This window comes from Staurois parvus, unplaced genomic scaffold (assembly GCF_062004578.1).
Source record: "Staurois parvus isolate SC_StPar_1 unplaced genomic scaffold, SC_StPar_1.0 ptg000299l, whole genome shotgun sequence".
Classification (NCBI taxonomy): domain Eukaryota; kingdom Metazoa; phylum Chordata; class Amphibia; order Anura; family Ranidae; genus Staurois; species Staurois parvus.
In genome coordinates, this window is record NW_028318095.1 from 16,671,149 (window position 1) to 16,684,583 (window position 13,435).

A 13,435-nucleotide genomic window follows, 5' to 3' on the forward strand; every position below is an offset into this window, starting at 1 on the left:
ACCTATTCTAGATGAAGCTGGTCTTTGCAGTACAGATAAAAAAAATGGATTCTACTGGTACTATTCTTATTTCAAAAGAAATACTGCACATGGATTTATTTAGTAAGGCACATATCAAGGATGACGTGAAAAGTGCAGTAATCATTAACCACACACAGATGACCGTTGAGTGGGGTACGGCCCACTGTGTACTTCACTTTGCCTTGACATCTTCCACTTTTTTTCTGCACATCACTGCTCCTTTATATCAAGTTCAGCTCATGCTTTATTGCTTGGTTTACAATATTATAATGTGATTCTTGTGTTTTGGCAGGGAGAGCACTCAATACCGCGGAGGAACTCCTCCTGCAGAGAGAAGGTAGGGGATGATGCCGTCCATCACTTCCGAATCCCCCACCTATCCCGTAAAGACAAATCCTGCTTTCTTTTCAAAGACAAAAAAAATGACACTGTAACTTAAGTTACGCTATGTTGTAATGTGCCACTTTACGTGCCAGGAATGCACTTGTTCTATTTTTCTAACTATAATAATTCTTAGCCAAAAGGATAATTTAATTAAAAGTGGATGTTGCCATAAAAACGCTAATTCATTTTCAGTGATAGTGGGTATCAGGACAAATACAAACAGTGAATGTCCCTAACAGGGACACAGACAATAATATGGATCCGACAGAGAATATAACCCCTCCCCACTCAATCCAAAACTATATAAATACTTCTAATACATTTAATGGTGCCCAAAGACCTACAAAAGTACATCTACCTGAATCACTGCCGTAGATCCGAAAAAACATACAAGATTTGAAGCTCTCATTTCAATATTTTGTATCTTTTAAAAATGAATAGGTAAAAAGCAAAAACATCCAATTATATATGAAATAGCACATATTTTGGACAATATGTAGTAGAGCAAAATCAAAATTTCTAAACTCCAAAGTTTAACACTTTTTTCAATAGAAATCTACCATAGTGGTTTACTGTATATATGTTTTTGAAAATATTCACAAATCTTACCTTTGCAGTAGATTTCTATTTTACGATTTTTTAAAAGGGTTGTCATCCCCATATTATCACCTTGCTGATGCCATTTTTTATTTGAAAACCTAACTGAAATCAAGAAGTAAGTAAATCAGTGAATTGCTCAAGTTATCCAAAGTTGCAGTTTTCTATATTTCACAGCTATCAGTCAAGTATACAAGTCATTTCTTTATCAATAACAGGCTGACAGACACTACAGCTGAGCAGTTACATGCATTCAGGGACAGAAGAATGGCTCTGGATGAAAACTGTTTGGTTTATCTATTCTGGTACATCTGTAACCATTTGGATGTGCATAGAGCTGCGGTGTCTGTCAGCCTGTCATTGATTTGCACAGGTTGCTGGTCACAGCTATATGCAACCACCTCTGACACCCAGGATCAGATATACACTGAATTCTGTCGGCCCTCTGCATCTGTGTGAATAAGCCCTAAGTGTCAGGATGGCAGTGTCTATTTGAGTCATCTCACAATGTACTTTAATGACAGTTTGGTGTTATTCTGCATCACTGTTAGTGTACTTATGACAGAACAAAAGCTTTGCTTACCCCTAAGGCATAGAGCAATGTGTAAAGAACAGTAACTTAGAAATTGTTCAGCAATCACCTTTTATTGTTATGACAGCACTATATTATTGAAAGGCCAAATGTGATTTGTTGCACCATCGTTCCTCTCTGCCCAGCCTGATAGCAGATCTAAAGCCGATCAACACCTTTGTCTGATCTGTGGCAAAGTAGTGAAAGTGAAGGTAGCATCTGGTAGCAGTTGGTTAGAGTACCACTTTGATTATTGCTTACTATTGACAACACAAATAAATACCATCTTTCAAGCTTTGTATATTTTCTAAGTTGTTGTTATTACTACTTTATATACACTATGTTGCCAAAAGTATTGGGACTCCTGCCTTTAGACGCACATTTACCTTTACACACACATGAACTTTAATGGCATCCCAGTCTTATTCCGTAGGGTTCAATATTGAGTTGGCCCACCATTTGCAGTTATAACAGCTTCAGCTCTTCTGGAAAGGCTGTCCACAAGGTTTAGGAGTGTGTCTATGGGAATGTTTGACCATTCTTCCAGAAGCACATTTGTGAGGTCAGGCACTGATGTTGGACCAGAAGGCCTGGCTCGCAGTCTCCACTCTATTTCATCCCAAAGGTGTTCTATTGGGTTGAGGTCAGTCAAGTTCCTCCACCCCAAACTCGTTCATCCATGTCTTTATGGACTTTGCTTTGTGCAGTGGTGTGCAGTCATGTTGGAACAGGAAGGGGCCATCCTTAAACTGTTCCCACAAAGTTGGGAGCATGAAATTGTCCAACATGTCTTGGTATGCTGACGCCTTAAGAGTTCCCTTCACTGGAATTAAGAGGCCAAGCCCAACCCCTGAAAAACAACCCCACACCATAATCCCTCCTCCACCAAACTTTACACTGAGCACAATGCAGTCAGGAAAGTACCATTCACTTGGCAACCGCCAAACCCAGACACGTCCATCAGATTTCCAGACAGAGAAGCATGATTTGTCACTCCAGAGAACACGTCTCCACTGCTCTAGAGTCCAGTGGTTGGGTGCTTTACATCACTGCATCCGACGCTTTGCATTGCACTTGGTGATGTAAGGCTTGGATGCAGCTGCTCGGCCATGAAAACCCATTCCATGAAGCTCTCTATGCACTGTTGTGCTAATCTGAAGGCCACACGAAGTTTGAAGGTCTTTAGCTATTGACTCTTCAGAGAGATGGCGACTTCTGCGCACTGTGCCCTTCAGCATGCGCTGACACCACTCTGTCATTTTACGTGGCCTACCACTTCGTGGCTGAGTTGCTGTTGTTCCCAGTTGCTTCCACTTTATTATAATACCACTAACAGTTGACCATGATATGTTTAGTAACAAGGAAATGTCACGGATGGACTTATTGCACAGGTGGCAACCTATCACGGTACCACGCTTGAATTCACTGAGTGACCCATTCTTTCTCAAATGTTTGTAGAAGCAATCTGCATGCCTTGATTTTATACACCTATGGCCATGAAGGTGATTAGAACACCTGAATCCAATGATTTGGAGGAGTGTCCCAATACTTTTGGCAATATAGTGAATATTCATATTGGTATTATTTTTGCAGTGTATGCTCACTGTGGATGATGTATTACACCTGGCCCAACTGTATTTCTTGTATCCTGTTAAGAATGCTCAGGTTATAATCTCTGGTACTCTGATGGTCTTTAGAGGCTGATATCAGTCTGTATTGCCTAAGTCTGCTGTAATAAGATGTTGTACACCACAGAGGCCTTGTATATTAAACTGTGATTATAACATATGTGCAAAAAACTGTAACCCTAGCCTTTCATTATTGATTCTACCAGATAGCCTAATAAATGCTACCAATCTGGTGTAGTGAATTTTGTATAGTAATAGAAATGCTTCATTCCAAGAGACAATGCCAATGTAAAAAAAACATGTAATTTATCAAATGCTGCATGCAGACCTGCCTTCTCTCAATAAATACAGTATTGAATTTTAAGAAAGTGAAGCCAAGAAAAAACAGACCAAATCAGCAAAAATCAGGGACATAACTTACCATCAATAGGATGATAAGCATCCCTTGTGCTGAAGTACCTTCTTTCAGTTGAAATCTTCTTCCATCCATGCTCCCCCCCACTCCGCCTCTGTAAATTTTTAGTGCGGTGGGGGTTGATACAACTAAGGGGATGTCACACACTCTCATCAAGACAGCTCAACCATGCCCGCCCTCTATGCTCAGCTATTGCATTCATTAAAGCCATACCACAGCTTCTATGAGTGAAATGTGATCTGTGAATGGAGAGGGGAGACCTTTCAATCACCTGCCCATCCTTCATTCATAGAAGCTATAGTAGGCTTCTACCTATGAATGGCGGAGCTGGACTGAAAAGACTGGAATAGTTGGGCTTTCCTGATAAAAGCACGTGACAGCCCCTTTGTTGTATTATCCTTTGTTGCAATGGAAGATTATGGTTGCCAGGGTTTTGTGGGGGAGGCATGGACTGAGGAGGATTTCAACAGATTTTTGAGAGTTTTTTTTATGTTGGTTGCACTTAGGTTTTAACACTAGGGACACAAACTTTATGTTAAAACATATATATACAGTGTCGCAATATTCTTACTAAAACCCTTTAGAAATATTGTATAAGAATGGTACTCAATTATTTGTTTGGCTAGAATAGGACGGATACATGTGTACCATAAATAGAACATATTCAGAACTACTAAATAGGACACTAAAAAAGTGCAGTTACTGTGTGCAACTGAAATTTGATTGATCACCAGGGTAATTGCAGTTTGCACATTACCCCTGCACTTTGTTCTGCTTTATGTAATATTCATATTAGTATTAGTCTTTGGTTTTAACCCCCAGGGGATCTTGTGCACTTAGCACCTGTCCCCATCTACATCTGTGCATGGGGTGCTGAGTCGTGTTGTATGAGAGCTAGCCCTGTTCATCCACCTAGCTATCCGACAACTCTGATCAATGGAAACTGATCTGTTTGACAGCTCAGGAGCAGAGGGAATGTGACAGGCAGTGTACACAAAGCCTGCACAGCCATCCTAAATTGCCTGACAGACCATTTCACTGCTGTGGTGTGCGGTCTCCTCATCTCTTCTCGTTAATTTACACGGAGTCTGGAGCTTCAGCCTGCTATGCATGTGAGAGAGTCAAAACTGTGAGCTTGTGTTGAGAATAACTGTAGCTGGAGAAAAGAGCTTCCATTCACAAATACACAAGCTGACAACAGCACAAGCCAGGTTCCACATTGGGCTATCTCAGACTAGTGTAGTACCTGGCTTGTGCTGTTTTCAGCTTTTGTGAATAAATGCCTGTTTTTTCAGTTGCAATCATTCCCAACACAAGCTGACAGCTTCTATTTGGGCTTTTAAAAAAATCGTTTTTTGTACGAATACTTACAAGTGAGTGCTCCTGTATTTTCAGTATGCTGTATTGAAATTTTTTAGATGTGCTTGGACCATATTCTTTGAGGTCAGAGCATGTGATTGCATCAGTGGAAACATGCTGCAAACCCACCCGAAACACTATTAAAATATGCAGTGCATTATACATTGACAAATGCATTATGGGAAATCTATGTACAGGCTTTGAGTCAGACTGTTTTCAATCATTTCAAACACATGTAAATAAACTGTATACCAAATATGCAGAAAACACACATACACACACAGGAGATAAAACCAAACTCCAAGCAGATATAAAAGGCACAAATTAAAGTGTTACTAAACCAAGGACCCTGCATTCACTATATTTGGTCTCCCACAGTACACAGAACATGGAAATGCAGGCATGTGGCCCATTCAACTGAATTGTACCACGCCACAACTGAATTGCAAGCAAGTGCAATACACAAGGTTATGGCGCAAGTTTTTAGAGGATAAAAACAGGCAGTACAAAGGCAACATAACACAGATTGCTCTTCGAAGGGTGATGCATGTATAAACGAGCCCTTATGGAACCTAGTCCCTCTAATGTATGTGTATATATGCATGTGAGATAGGGACCTTAGATTGTAAGCTCTTTGAGAGTAGGGACCAGGGGCGGACTGACAACTCATGGGGCCCCCAGGCAATAGGGGATCATGGGGCTCCTGTGTCCTTGCCCAAACTCAAAAAAGCCTATGAAAAAGGTACCAGGGGCATCTCATAGGACCCCCTACTGACCCCGGGCTCTCGGGCAGTGTCCGAGATTCTAATCGGTCAGTCCGCCCCTGGTAGGGACTGATGTGAATATACAGTCTGTAAAAAAGGCAGTGTAAATTGTCGGCGCTATATAAATACCTGTAACAAATGAAATATAAATAAATAATAAATATATGTATAGATGTGTATATCCTATATTACTGTTTAACTACCAGAAGTGTTATATTGCTCTAAACATTTGATCCAGCTCCTATATTATTGTGTTTGTTATTTTGAATAGTCAGTATAAAAAAAATGGTAATAAAAAATAGCGGGTTTAACCGATTGTTTTTTGTGCATTAAATCTTAATGGTTTATGGTTTGTGGTGTTGCAGGATTGTGTTTGGAGTACATAAAAGCTTGCCTCTTTTTCACCTCAGAATGTTGGGAGGTATGGATGTACTAAAGAAGTAGAGAATGTCCACAGCAGCTTGATGACTTTACTCCTCTAGTAAACCTACTGCATAGAAAAGCCATTTAAAATGTCTGAGAAGCATTTAAATTAACTTAGTAAATGTATAAATATGTACCCTATGACTAAAATAAAAAAAGAAATAGAAATGAGTTTTTTTAAATTAATAATGGACTTGTTACTTCATTGGCTTTTCAACTGAACATTGAAACAGTTTCCATCTCATGTGTAACAGCGAACCTGTATGTCACATTCTGGAACTCTCATGTATCTGCTATAATCCTTTTCTATGAACTTTGATGAGCCTTTACATACCTTAGCTAATGTTGCTTTTCAGATGGTTCATGTATCGCCTGTGCCTCACATTTGTATTTTCACTGTATGATAAAAAGCCAATAAACCGTTCAAACAAAGTTTATTTTGTCTGTTTTATTTGAGCAAACTTAATTCTCCAAAAAATAGAAAACAGAGGACCATTCATTTGCAGATGTTTGTTTATTACAGACATTTATAGAGCGCCAAGAATTTACACAGCACTTTACATTCACATCAGTACATGTCCTCAAGGAACTTTCAATCTCTGGGCCAATGAACCTACAAGCATATCTTTGGAGTGTGAGAAAAAACCCATGCAAGCAAAAGGAGAATCATATCCAGGATTTGAACTAGGGTCCTGGTGCTGCAAGGTAGAAGAACTAAACATCATATTGAGCAACAGAGAGACAATATTCTAAGTAAATCCATTAAGACCACATATTTGTACTTCTGAATCTCCTAAAGTTAGGGCTGTTATATGAAATGTAAGCTACAGGAAAGATTTCCCATAGGCTCAGAAGTAGGATGTCTATTTCATTTTCAAACATAAATTGCAAGATAGTAGTTGTTTGTCTGCTATGGGTAGCAGAAGCATTGGGACAGATTGACCAAAACGGGTGAACTCAGAATTTGGCGCAGCTGTGCACGGTAGCCAATCAGCTTCTAATTACAGCTTGTTCAGGTAAGTTTTGACACTAAAACCTGGAAACTGATTGGTTTCTATGTAGAGCTGCACCAAATTTTGCACTGTCCAGTTTTAGTAAATCGCCCCAGTGGTTCCTAAAGCACACTTTTCATACATCAGTCCTAAAAGTTGTCCAACAGGGTAAGATCTGAATGTACAATATCATTTTGACTTACCAAGCGCTAGCAGGAGCCTACCTAACTGGATAGAGATAAAAACAATGATTTAGGAAGGCACTGACACTCTTAGTTGATGGTGATCTAAAATGATTGTACAGTAAGTTTAACATCTGTGGCCAAACACATGTCAATTTTCATTCAATTTAAACACTTTTGAGTCATCAGTAATCACATATACAATATTAAGTAATAAGCAAAAGTCAAAATGGAAAATGCATACATACATTGATACAGTACATTGATACCATCAATACAGTTCATTTAAAGATCAAATTTAAATGGACTCAAAACAGGAAAAAAAAATTGACAAGTTCCTTGAAAGTAATTGCATTTTTTGACACTTAGACAATTTTGTCCTTGACTGCTTTACAATTTCAACAAGATGAAATATTCAATGCTCTATCAAATTCCCACCTGCATGGCCAAATTAAGGTTCCAGCTTGTATCTATTCACTGTTCTATGACCAGCATTTTATGAGTCTGCATGGAAACTGTTGCTAGTCTATATTGAGGGAAGTATTAGCTGCCAATGCTAACCTCAACTCCCAAAACCTAATTTTCTGGCTATTAGCTTAATCCATTGGCTCCATAGCTTCTAAATCACTGACCCAGAACAAATATCCAGATGAGAAATTCTGATTTCAGTTTTCACCTACTGGGTTCTTTTTTCTGGTCAATGACACAGGACCTTTGTTGATGGTCTTTAGTTCGCTTCACCGGGTATTGCATTCCCATACAAGTATTTTGGAATGCAAAACCTGCCTGAAGCAGGTCTAATGCAGGTTTGATTTATTTAATTACAGTTTAAATGTGCCTGTCAATTAATTCTGAGTAGTCTTACAAGCGCCTAAAACTGATGCTATTGACCCATGCTCAAAGCCGATAGACACGGGCTCTTGAAGTACAAAGCTAGGCAAGTAGTATGTTTAGAAGAAGGTCAGCCAAGGTAGCCACAACATATTTCTTAGTACTCAAGATCCTTAAAGAAAACCTTTACTTTGCCCATGCAGTGCATGGGGTTTGCATTAATACTCCCTCCACAATAGCACTTACCTTTTCATCACTCCCTCACGGATTCATTCAGCTTTCATGGGTAAATGAATTCCCAGTACTTCTAGGTATGGATGCGCATTTTTTTCAAGTCATTTGACAGCCTTGGTTGTTTGGCCAAAAGATCCAGTAGAGTGATTTAGAGTATACCCAGGACTTTCTTACCTAATGCTAGTCATGCATGGCTCAAATGTCAGCCAATTCCTGATAAACTGACCAAATTTCAACCCACTGGTGGCCTTGATGGCTCAACCCAGTTGACAGCCTTAAAAAAAATTAAAAAATTATAAGAGCTGGGTGGAAAATTGTCAACATCCGATCAGATCTTGTCATGTTTTGGGAACTCATGTAGCCATAGGTGTAGGTGGCTGCCTGGATACAATAGCCAGCATTAGAGATTCCATCATCCACACTTTTTAGCAAAGACTCAAGTTGTTTTATCTTGTTTGGCTCACAGGCTAAACAAGAGAACCTGAAGCATGAATTGCTAGCCTTATTCCCAATGGCTAAATGGGTTGGCAAGGGAGTCATTGTAAGGCAACTATGTGCCAATGGGCAGGAGCATAAAAGCAAACTTGTTTGTTTTCCCTGCCTGGGAATTTTAACTGTAAAGGTTCAAATACCATTAAAGAAGTATAGAGAAAGTTATACACTCCCCTCCTCAACCCGGAGCTCCAGCGAGTACTGGAGTGGCAGAGCAGAGATCTGTTGACTGACAGTCCCCAGCTCTTGGCATAGGGAATGCTGAGAACTGAGCAATCAGTGGTCATTGATTGCTCAGTTCTCAGTGCAGAGCTGGCGGGGGACAGATGCAGCATTGGATCGATGCTCCATCCACCTAGGTGACTATAAATGTTTTTTTCTAAATCCCATACTTAACCTTAAGATGAAATACTGTTAAATAATAGTATAGGTAGTATAGAGATGGGCCATCGCACATGCTTGTAGGAATATTGGTCCAGGTGCCATACATGAAATATACGCAGAATATGAAACAGGCAGTAGATGCACTCAATGGGACTTACTACAGGAAGAATTTTCCAATGTAGTTTAATCAGTGTCAATGTTTCACCTCAATAATGTTTTAGTAAATAGAACTTTATACAGCATATAGAAGATTCAGTTATCTTTATTTCCATCACTATCATCAAACACAAAGACTAATTAGTAAGAATTTCAATTATAAAATGGATAAGAGCATCCTTTTGTGTTCAGTGCTCTCTTGGGAATCGCCATGGCGCATCTGTCACACCTGTTACACGTTCAGCCCCTAGGGCTCCGGTAAATGCGATCAGTTGCTATGAATCAGTGTGCACCTTTTTTCTTTCCTTGCATGTACTTATCCAGATTGTAAGCCTGTGCTGGCAGGATGATCTTTGACTGTATGACCCACTGTAATCTCTGTTCGTGTCACTGTTCTGTATTATTTGCATGCTGTCTTAGTGTCAAGTCCTGTGTAACATTTCAGCATGCTGTACCAATATTTGCATGCCTTGTCAAAGTGATGTCTATGATTAAATTGTCTTTAATGCAGGCAACCAGCTCTGATGATGACAATGATGAGCGCAAATTGGGTGGGGGAGGTTGTGCTTATTACATTGTCCCACTAAGTATCAGGGCCAGGGAGAACCTGTATGTGTATTTATGATGCCATTGACAAGAGCATTGCGGACAGTTCAATAGCTAAACTGTGTTTTATTATTTGAAATACATCATTTGAATTGGAAATGCATAGCCCATACATAATTTGAATGTATTTTCATGCTTTTTAAAATGTCAGTGACTTACATGTGAACAGGGGTGAGCTGGTACAACACATAGTGTAAAGAAAGTACAAGGCTTGGAGTACTGAATAAATCACTGATAGAAGGCAACAAGCAGTGTTCAGGTAGTATTAAGGCGAGGTTCACAAACTGCTCATTCTGAATGGTACCCCCACGCATCTCAGCCCGCAACACGCATTTGTGGGTGTGGGAACTGCAGGGAAACCGTATGGTCAAAAAGATCATGCGGTTTCCCTGCGGCTGCATTTATAAAAAGGTGCATGCAAATATGGGCACAGCAGGCCATTCAAATGAATAGGCTGCCATGGCTGAACAAACGAGGGCCACACAGCCCGCAATAGTGCGAACCTAGGCTAAAGGTCCATCTACATTTGTGATGTGTTAATGCATGTTATATCACGTACTAATGTAAGTTGAATTGAGGCAGGCCATTGGAATCAATGGGCTTCCAATGTACCAAAAAATCGGGCGTGTCAAAATAAAATTATTTCATTAAACAAAAAATGTGATGCGCTAACGCCTCAAAATGTGAAACAAACTTTAAAAACATGCAATATCAGTAAACAAAAGTTAAAATGTGAAGTTGTATCAGTCCAATCCAACATATATAACTCCTAATGTTGTACTATCATCCAACAATTTCCAACGCCATGCTTGAATAGCGGCCCCACTCCCTGCTCACCTTGAAGTTTGACCTATAAATTATACTGTTATAGGCCAAATGCACTTTTAGGACTGTGTAGCCTCCAAATTTCTAATCCATGTAGTGTTCCTTCCACGTGCTATATCATTATTGGACCTTTAGCTCCAAAACCGTGCATGAAAAAGCAAAAATACATACCGTACTGCAACACCGTTTTTAAAAAATTGTGAATTCTACTCACTCAGATATGCACTCACATTAAAAAAAAGAAAATGTGCTCCAAGATGCAACAATCAAATGCTCGCATTTCTCCACTGTGGAAGCTAATCCATAGTGTTTCCCATCACCGAATAATTGCACCATACACTCACCCTCTCCCTTGACCTAGGTAAGTCATGAACACTTAGGGATACTGAACGACTTCTGCTGGTCCACTGCTGGCCTTTAGTGGCTATTTCCTTGACTCTGGCCCTTTACGGGAACGGACTCCAGGATTTCCAATGGAATTATGTGGTATATGATCAGGAGGGAAAAGAACAGACCATAGTGCAACCCCATAAAACATACAGCGCTTTATTCAAGTAAAAAAACTCACAAAGATAGTAAAACAGCAAGAATGAACATAGCCATCAACCAAAATGGTTCCTCACATCGCTCGTGCCAGTTTGCGCAGTACCGGAAGTGTCGTCACTAGGCTCCACCCGACACATTGTGTGACTAATCACTTGACTTCTTGAGGGTAAAACATTATTTGCAAAATAAAATTATTGCCGCAATGCACTATGGGGCTTTGCAATGCATTGCAGTGAGTTGCAATGCAAGCTCATTGCCCTGGTACATTGGGTTCTATTCAAAATGATTGGCACTGCCAACACTTGTATGAGCGTTGCAATAACATGAATGTTCCCAAAAAATATTGATGTAAATTGGCCTTAAAAAAGGCATTTGTAAAGGCGTTTTTTTATTAATATAAAAAACATGTTATACTTACCTTGCTCTGTGCAATAGTGCTGCAGAGAGCTGTCCCATACCTGCTGAACTGGAGTCCCCTACTGGCACTGTCCACCCCTTCATCTGCAGAGTTCCCCCTCAAGAAATCTGTGTGCTAAGGGAGGACCTATTTGGGCGCCCTACTGAGCCAGGCTGTGTGCATCCATAGACACACACCTGCTAATTTCTCACTGGATTTGTCTGGCAGTAGAAGACGCCTATGGCTCCCACTGCTCACAGAGTCTCCTGTGAAATCAGGAAGACTGAGCAGTGCTGCTCCAGACAAGACAGCGCTAGATTGGTGGGGGGGGGGGGGGGGGGGGTCAGGCAAATGGTTAGAGAGGAGGTGAGGCACAAGAACTAGAGGGACTTTTTTACATTAATGCAGGGAATGTATTAGGGTAAAAGAAGTTTAGATTTTAAAACCACTGTAAAGTGATTGCAAAGCATTACCTTTTTTTTTCATTAAAATAGTACACATGTTATACTTACCTGCTTTGTGCAATGGTTTTACACAGAGCAGCCCCGATTCTCCACTTCTGGGGTCCCCCTCCAGGGCTTCTGGCTCCTCCTTTTCCCCCATTTCAAGCAATCGACTTCCTGTTGGGGCACTCGTGAATCTTTGATCGCAAGCCAGGCTGTAGGCATCTACACACACTAACTACAAAATTGTATGGATACACATTTATTTTTATTCATTGTTATTCATTTTTATCTGAACAATATGAAATAGATCAAAGGTCACTAAAGATAGGTGCCTTTTTAAAGAGATTAACTAGCCAGGCCTAACTAAAAACTAAAGAATATTTAGAAAAATATAATAAACAAATGTCACTGTAAAAATATAATATTAGCCTACCTTAAAAGTGGACAATGTCAGTCAGTAGAGCAGAGGACAGTATCAGTGAGGCAGTGGACAGTGTGTAGCCAGTGTCAAAAGGGCAGTGGACAGTGCCAATAGGGCAGTGGACAGTGTGTTGACAGTGACAGTAGAGCAGTGGACGGTGTCAGTAGTTCAATGGACAATGCCAGTAGAGCAGTGGACAGTGTCAGTAAAGCAGTGAACTTGTTAGTAGGACAGAGGTTGGTGTCAGTAGGGCATTGGACAGTGGAAGTCAGTAGGACAGTGGTCGGTGTCAGTCAAAAGAGCGGTGGACGGTGTCAGCAAGGCAGTGTACTTTGTCTGTAGAGCAGAGGATGGGAGCAGTAGAACAGTGGATGGTGTCAGTATTTTTTTTTTATTATTTTTTACAATTGTATTTTTTTTTTCACAATTGTATTTTTTTTTACAATTTTTTTTAACAGCACTGTTGGGGGGCTTTGGTGAAATATCATTGGTCTAAACAGACTCCTGATGTCTCACTTATGAGACAGAGAAAGGAGATTGAAGACACAGAATGAATGAACAGGAATAGCTCTGTACAGAGCTTCCCATTCATTTACAAACCAAAGCATAATAAACAGTTTCCTATGCTTCAGTTATGAATGGACACAGTGACTGATTGGTACTAATCACTCCCTATGTTCATTCAGGAAAGGAATGGCCAGAAAATGCTATATTTACTGGCCCCTTCCCTGCTCCCATCCTGAAACATCCCCTGCAGCAGC

General features: G+C 40.1%; 1 protein-coding gene across 1 annotated transcript in view; it reads left to right on the plus strand.

Moving 5' to 3' along the window:
• LNP1 (leukemia NUP98 fusion partner 1) overlaps window positions 1-13,435 on the plus strand; it is a 64,990-nt gene that overhangs the window by 36,301 nt on the left and 15,254 nt on the right. The window contains exon 3 of the mRNA XM_089682875.1: window positions 314-358. Coding sequence (XP_089539001.1) covers window positions 314-358 — 45 coding nt within the window. The remainder of the gene's footprint in view (window positions 1-313; window positions 359-13,435) is intronic.